Source organism: Aethalodelphis obliquidens, unplaced genomic scaffold (genome assembly GCF_003676395.1).
Source record: "Aethalodelphis obliquidens isolate GAN/ISIS:26980383/991018 unplaced genomic scaffold, ASM367639v1 scaffold48, whole genome shotgun sequence".
Taxonomy (NCBI): Eukaryota; Metazoa; Chordata; class Mammalia; order Artiodactyla; family Delphinidae; genus Aethalodelphis; species Aethalodelphis obliquidens.
The window spans coordinates 6,258,826-6,266,827 of NW_020837992.1; the positions used below are offsets into that span (position 1 = coordinate 6,258,826).

General features: G+C 49.3%; 1 protein-coding gene across 1 annotated transcript; it reads left to right on the plus strand.

Moving 5' to 3' along the window:
- Window positions 1-6,501: 6,501 nt before the first annotated feature.
- Window positions 6,502-7,540, plus strand: G0S2 (G0/G1 switch 2). The gene is made up of 2 exons (XM_027082637.1): window positions 6,502-6,677; window positions 6,837-7,540. The coding sequence occupies exon 2, from the start codon at window positions 6,868-6,870 to the stop codon at window positions 7,177-7,179; it is 312 nt and encodes a 103-aa protein (XP_026938438.1). The 5' UTR covers window positions 6,502-6,677; window positions 6,837-6,867; the 3' UTR covers window positions 7,180-7,540.
- The last annotated feature ends 462 nt before the right edge of the window (window positions 7,541-8,002 follow it).

Sequence of the window (8,002 nt, forward strand, 5' to 3'; positions counted from 1 at the left end):
TGTTTCACTACCAGCCTTATGCAAGCATCAAAGTTTCCTCAATCTCCAGACTTTCAACCTTTCCCTCTTCTCTCTGTCCCTTCATGGGGTGATCTCTCCCATTCCCAAGATCTCATCCATCCCCAACTCACTGAAACCTCTCAAATCTTCAACTCCAGACCTACCCTCTCTCCAGAGCTCCAGATTCATGGTTTACATACAACTCTCTGCTGACCATCATTGCCTGTATGTCCCATAAACAGCCCAAACTTAATACATTCAAAATGGAACTCATTCTCTTCCTCACCAAATGTGTTTTTCCTCTTCTCTTCTCCAAGCCTGGGAGTTACCTCCAACTCCTCTCTCTTCCACAGTCTGCCAGTTTCACCTATAATTTATCACTCAGATCTTTCCCTCTGTCCCCACTGCCTCTGTCTTGGTCCACTCCCTCACCGCTTCCTGCCTGAATTATTCTAACAATACCCCACTCGCTGCCTCTAGCTTGCTCCATTCTCATGTATTCTTCACTCTACCATAGTTATCTACTTAAAATGGTAACCTTGTTGAACTCTTTTGCTGCCTAAAATTCATCAGTGTTTCCCATTGCCTACAGGATAATCAATTCAATATAAGACAAATTGATAGTTAGGATTAAACACCTGCCTCCTGCATACTATTTCCTGCCATTTCCCCAAACCCATCCTTTATGCTCTAACACCAATCTTGCCTAACTTCTCTTGGACCATGCAGTGTACTCTCATGCATCCTCCCCTTTTCGTGTGAAGTCCTCTCTCATTCCTGAATCCCCAACCCTGAACCCCTCCTTTCCCTCCCAGAATCAGTGAACACTATCCATCCTTTAATACCCTAAGCTGCTCAGACATCCACTCTTAGGCCTTCTTTGACCACCTCCTCCCCAAATTGAATCAATACACTTCTCATTCTATTTGTTTACCTGGTATACAGTTCTATGATTGTGCTTATCCTAGTATTCAATATATTGTCATAACTTATTTAATGTTCGTGTCCTCTATTTGACTATGAGCTACTTGAGGGCAAGGAGAACTTTGTATTCTGCTTTTTTTATAGCTATACATGACACAGTATCAGACACACAGCTGGCTTCAACAAAGGCTCTGGACCTTATTGCTGCCTATACCACCTAGGGAATGCAAATGTCTCGGGCTAGGATAAAGGACCACGGGAATTGCTGACATGGAGCAGAAAGCAAAGACAACTGAAGCATAACCAAATAATAACTGAACCAACTGCTTCATTGGTGCCAGACCACTAAGCCCTTCATAGTGCCCTAGCTCAGTATTCACCACACCCCTTAGTTGGTGTTAGCATCATCCTCACTTTACAGATAAGGAAATGGAGGCTAGAGAAGTTAAGTCACTCGTCCAAGGTCAGACCCCGGCAAGAAGAACCAGGACTTGAAGGAACCCAAGTGTGTTTGACTCCAGAGCCCCATACTCTTAAGTCCAGCTAGCACTTGAGCTTGAAGGAAGTTCCTTGCACTGATTCAAACCTGTGAAGGACAGTACTGGGCTTGTGCTATGTGGGCAGCAGGGTGCCACTGCTCCCAGCTCATGCTGCCTGCTCCAGCAGCTAGTGTCTCTGCTTGGCCAGAAGCTGTGAGGGACAAAAGCAAAATGTCTGTGAAGGGTCTATCCCTTGATATTGATTTGTCAAGGCCCTGGGGTCCCGGGGGCAGGTAGGAGGGATTCCAAAGGGTAAGCCAGTCACTGCAATGTCAGACACGAAGTTGGGAATGGAAGTAAAAGGTGAGGGAGCCAGAGTGGAGAGGATCGAGCCAAGTTGCCAGGTCTTGGGCAATTTCAAGCCCAAGGCTCTGAGCCAAGGACAAGCCACTGTGCCTAAAATAACCTCCCAAGAGAGTCTTAACTGACCATTTTGTAATCATTATCCCAGTTCTGACTTTTAGGTCAATGTCATTCGCATTGACTGGACCCCTATTATACGTTAGCACCGTGAAAGGTACAAAGACCTGGTCTTCTGCAGAGACAGGGCAAGCGCACAGGACACAATGAGAGCGCTGTATAAAACAATACATAATGCAGTGCCAACCTGTGCAGTCCCAGCCACAAAGCCAGCTGGAATTCGCAGAAAGGAAAGAGCAGAGTGTGCTGGCACAGGCAGTGGGGGCTTCTTGGAGCACAGGACCTGAAAGGAGGAAGACAGAGTAGAAGAGAAGAACTTTTCGGGTAGGAGGAAGAGGGGGAGCAAAGGTGAGGCGGCAGCAATGAGAAGGAATTGTTTCTTGGGCTGTATGAAACCCATCTGTGGAACAAAGGATTCTTGTTGGAGAAGAATAGTATCTGAAGTTAGATGAGTAGGGAAGATCAGATGATAGAGGTCTCGGATCCAAGAATATTGATCAAGTAAATTTAACGTGCAGAATCCAAAAGTTTGTCACGTGGGCAATGAGAAATCATCCGGGCTTTGAAAAAGGCAATTAAGAATAAAAGTTTAGGGCTTCCCTGGTGGCGCAGTGGTTGAGAGTCCGCCTGCCGATGCAGGGGACACGGGTTCGTACCCCGGTCCGGGAAGATTCCACATGCCACGGAGCGGCCGGGGCCGTGAGCCATGGCCGCTGAGCCTGCGCGTCCAGAGCCTGTGCTCTGCAACGGGAGAGGCCACAACAGTGAGAGGCCCGCATACCACAAAAAAAAAAAAGAATAAAAATTTAATTTTAGGGAGATTTATTTGCTGGTAGTGTTTGAGATGGATTAGAGACGAAAGGACTAAAGGCAAAAACAAAAAATACTGTCAAAAAAAAACAAAAACAAATAAACCCTGAATGCTTCTTGAGTATCCACTGAAAGTCTGACTGCATGCAAACTTAATAAACATAGTCTATCCCCTGCCAGTCCAATGGGGAAGACATTCATTAATCCCATAGTTATCTATTAAGGACCTGCTATGTGCCAAGGATTATACTGGGTCCTGGGAACACAGTGAAGAATAAAACAAAACTCTGGCCCTCATAAAGGTTAGCTTCACGTGGGTGTGGAAGACAACACAAAAGCCAACCAATAATTACATCAATGTAAAGCCAGGTACGAAGTGCTAGGAAGGAAAATAAAGCAGGGCATTGGGCAGGGAATGGTGTGATAAACAGGTCAGGGAAGACCTCTAAAAGAAAATGTCACAATATTTCAAACCCAGAGAACAGGCAAAATGGAGATGCCACCGCTAGAAATAAGAATATTGAGAAGGTGACTCAGTTTGGAAGAGTACAGAGAAAGTGGGGAGTCTTGTTTCAAGCGCGGCAGGCTTGTGTTAAAAGCAGGATATCCACACAGAAATGTCAGGACACTAGAACTCCAATGCACAAGATCAGAGGAAGATAAATTAGGTTAGCCATGTAGATTTTAAAATCATCCATTGATATTTCAGAGATAAGAACCTTCTCTCCAAAACTAATTTACATGAAATGAAAGTAACTCAAGGACTGAAAAAACTGGAGTATAAGATACACAAATAGTTTTATCATATCTCCTGTGATGATCCCCATGCTCTAGCCTCCTGGAACCTCAGGAATTGGGCAGTGACTTTGATAGGCAGCAAGCTAGTAACAAAATAATAATACTATAATTGAGGCTCATACACAACCAACCATCCAAAAGACGTCTGTCCCCTGTTCCTTCAAACCCCTAAGCACGGTTGTTGGGATAGCTCTACCCCTCTTCTGAACTGACTCCTTGGACCATACGTTGCCCCTTTGTGATTGCTTCTTCTGCTGATACTTCTGAATGTTTTAATGTTTGGGAGAAAGGGATTTGGCAAGCAAAATAAACAAATTTTAAACTGACCAATCCTGCTTTCCTAGAAATGGCAGGAATTAACGTTGGGATAGACTCAGGCTCCAGTTTGCCCGGAACAGTTCCAGTTTCGGCACTGTAAGTCCGTATCTTGGAGAAACCCCTCAGCCCTAGGCAAACTGGGACGGTTGGTCACCCTACAACTGGTATGACCTTGACCGCTATACCCTATGTCTGACACACATGATGCAACACAAGGCTTTACATCTCTAAAGAGACAACAGTGCAGTCAAATCACGTGCTTAGTTTCCCAAGCCCTCGCCAAACTGCTACCCTAGGAACTGGGTACTCTTTCCTACCCAGACAGAGGAGCTGTGTCAAAAATTTCTAGGCATGTGGCGACCCTGGATTCCTCAGCCTTCTATTCCCACCATCTCACACTCAGCTCCAGCTACCACCTAAACAAGGAACACCAAATCCACCAGTGACCCCAACCCATGGCACTGGCCACCCTCTCTGCCCGGCCCTGGCCAGCAAGCTGGTAGGGCCTGGGGCGGTGGTCAGAGTCGGATTATCAGAGAGGGAAAGAGGAGAACCCATCTGAGATGGTGACGTGCTGTCCCGCAGCAAATCACAAGAAAGGGGAACCCCATATACGTTACAGTCTGCTGACGTTGGGAGGCGTGCAGTGTGCGTCTTTGAGTTACAGAAATACTAGAAATGCTCACTGAACAGTCCATTTGGGTCCAAAGCTCCAAAGGGCTGACTCACCGTCAGAGCAGAAATCACGTGAAAGCCCTGGTATTAAGGTGTACAGCATACGCTCATTCAGAAGCCGTAGTATTTGAAACTCATACAGATCTTGGGTAAGCTCACAGATCATTTCCGCCGGTTATTAGAGGCTTCTCCAAAATTATAAGGAAGGTTCAAAGAAAATGCCAAGACTGATATTCATCCCCCCTTGTTACAGAATTTTCCTGCCTCACGAGGTGAAAAGAATAAATAAGCAGGGGACACAAGCCTCCAGGAATCATCCCTCTTTGGCCCTTTGTCACCTTGACTGCTTGTGTACATATTAAAATGTAGAATTTCAAATAAGTTGTTTAGGTATTCTTGCCCAATCTGCACACACAAATCCTACTAACTGAACTACTAATAGCCAAGGTGAAGGGTAGACGTAACTGTTGCCTTTTTAAAATGAATTGTCTAGGAAATTGCCTCAGACCCCAAAGAAAGATTACTGTTAAAATTTCCAAGGACCCAATACGTGAGCCCTGCAACAGCCGTTCCTGGTCCCTCCCCGCAAGGCTCAGCCTGACCAACTTTGCTGTTGCAAGATTGCATCACTGACTTTTGCAATTTTCTGGCCAGTCCAATTTCCCCCTCCTCTCTTTGCCCTCTCCCTTTCTCTGCTTGAAGCGCTTTTAGCCCAAGGTCTCTCCTTTCCCCTACTTGCTAACTAACTCTTGTGTATGGATAACCAAAGCTAAACCAGAACACCCGCCGCAAAGGTGATGAAGTTTAATCCTAGTTGAAATCAACCCTACCCTCCTCATGCTTCCTAGAGTACTCTCTACTCTTCAGCTTCTTACCCAAGCTGCCTACTCTCACTCTTCTGTCCCTAAACTGTTTCTATGCTAAGTGGAGCTGGTACGGTGGCGTTGCCCCCCCAGATCCAGGGAAGTGGCATATAATTATTGAGGAAAGTAATGAAATATTTGCAGTTCAGACCAGCAGACAAACTTTTACCAACGGCCCCCCCTTCCATGTTCACCTCTCCCTAGCCCCCAACTTCACTTCTCAAGTGGGAGTGGGGACAATTTGGATTTAACGGCAGTTGCCTGATACACAAAAGTACAGATACAAACACCTACAGGCACAGAGACTGACATCACACACACACACACACACACACACACACACACACACACGCCCCATCTGTGCATAAAGGGCGCCCTCAATGAATAGTTATCTATCAAGTGACCCTAGCGATGCAAGCACCTATGAATAAAACCAGTCAGACCAGAAATAAACAGTATAAGCACAAAGTGCATTATGCAGAGCCTGGAGACCCGTTCTGATCATTACCCGGATCCCTCCCCCTTGCCTTCTACCTCGGATCCCTATACGTGTGGGAAGACGACAAACCTCCTGAATAAAAACTAATTTTTCAGTTTGGTAGAACCCCAGGTGTCCTTATAAGGGGTCCTTCCAGGCTGCCCCGGACGAGGGAAGCACCCACCCACACGATTAGGAAAGAGGTCAGGGGCTTCCCTGGTGGCGCAGTGGTTGAGAGTCCGCCTGCCGATGCAGGGGACACGGATTCGTGCCCCGGTCTGGGAAGATCCCACATGCCGCAGAGCGGCTGGGCGCGTGAGCCATGGCCGCTGAGCCTGCGCGTCCGGAGCCTGTGCTCCGCAACGGGAGAGGCCACAACAGTGAGAGGCCAGCGTACCAAAAAAAAAAAGAAAAAGAAAGAAAGAGGTCAGAAATGGACGTGGATACCTCCCTGGGCTCTGGGTCCTCACCCTTGTACATCCAGGCCCGCCCTCCCCCGCACCCCGGGCTCACACAGCCGGCGCGACGTGCACGTCTCGTGGCTGACTCCCCCAGGGTCCTTGCCCCGCTCCTCCTCCACCCTCCTCTTCCCGCCCCCTCCACTCTCTGGCCGGTGCAGCACTGGCACCAGCCCAAAGCGCCCAGGAGGCGGGGCTCGGAGAAAAACATATAAGTGGCCCCGGGGCGCTGACCAGGTGTCAGTTGCGGAATCTCCATCCGGAAGACTCGCGGCTACCGAGGAAGGGGAGAAGGAGGCGGAGGAGGAGGAGGAGAACGCAGAGCCGCGGGACCCACGCACACCGTGACCGCCCACCCGGCTTGCGCTGCCTGCTGCTCGCTCGACGCCCCTAGGTGAGTCCGGCGGGGAAGAGCGCGGCGGGGCGCGGAGTCCCGGGTTGACTCCCCTCTCTGCAGGCCTACCCCGAGAGAGCCGAGTGAGGGCTGCTCGGGAGGATGCATCCGTCTTTCGGTGGCTTAAAAGCCCCCTTTTCTGTTCCGCTTCTCCCGCAGATCACTCCCACCCCGAGAGCCCGGAGCCGAGATGGAAACTGTCCAGGAGCTGATTCCTCTGGCCAAGGAGCTGATGGCGCAGAAGCCCAGACGGAGTCTAGTGAGGCTGTACGTGCTGGGCGGCGTGCTGGCTCTCTTCGGCGCCGTGCTCGGCCTGATGGAGACCTTGTGCAGCCCCTTCACGGCCGCCGAGCGGGAGCGGGAGCGGGAGGCAGCGGTGGCCGAGCTGCAGGCCGCCCGGGAGCGAAAGGCCCTCCGGGCGCGGGTCCTGCTGGAGAAAAGCAAGCAGCTGGAGGCCGTCCAGGGCTGCCGGGCCACGACCAACCGGCTGCACGCCTCGTAGGAACCTTGGGGGCCGGCGGAGGGAGGGGGAGAGAGACACACAGGGAGAGGAGAGTGAGGCAGAGCGCGAGGGTCGGGCTCGAGTGGGCGTCTCGTGCTGTTTGGACTGACGAGAAGCTACTGATTTTAGAACTGAACTACCACGTGGATCCACCAAAAGGCGTTTGGGATTGAGTTTTGCTGCTGTGCAGCACTGCAGAAAGATGACATGTCCAAAACCTTCCAGCTATCTGACTGCATCCAGCATTTTGCACTAGGGTGAACGGAGGAGAAATGCTTTTTATATTATTATTGTTGTTATTGTTATTATTATTACAGTGACCACCATTTTGCATTTTGAAATAAAAAACGTTTTGTAATTATATCTCAGCATCTGATTCCTGAGGGGCACGGTTTTCTGGGGTGGGCAGCAGGGAGGGCGGGCATTTTGGCGGAGGGGGTCTTCTTAACGTGAGCCCAGTGGAGAGAGCAGTTTCCTGAAGGTCAGGCAACACTTGCTTCAGGGTTCTGGACTCATATTGATGTTACATGCTTATAAGTCTGTTAAGGATTTGTTTTTGCTTTGTGTGAGGAGTGGCAAGAGAGAAACTTTTCTAAGTCCCACCAGACTCAGCATTTTAAGATCAGACGATAAATCAACTTCTGGGCTAGAGTAAGTGAATGAGCGATACTGATTAATTCCAGGGCGCAAAGCCTATTTGCCATCTCAGACCTGTGCACCAGAGGGTCTCGTGGTTGATACCTCTTTCTTCCTAACTGTATTTTAGTGGACGGGGGTGGGGACAGTGAGGGGGAAGGAGGGGTGGAGGGAGGGAGGAAACTAG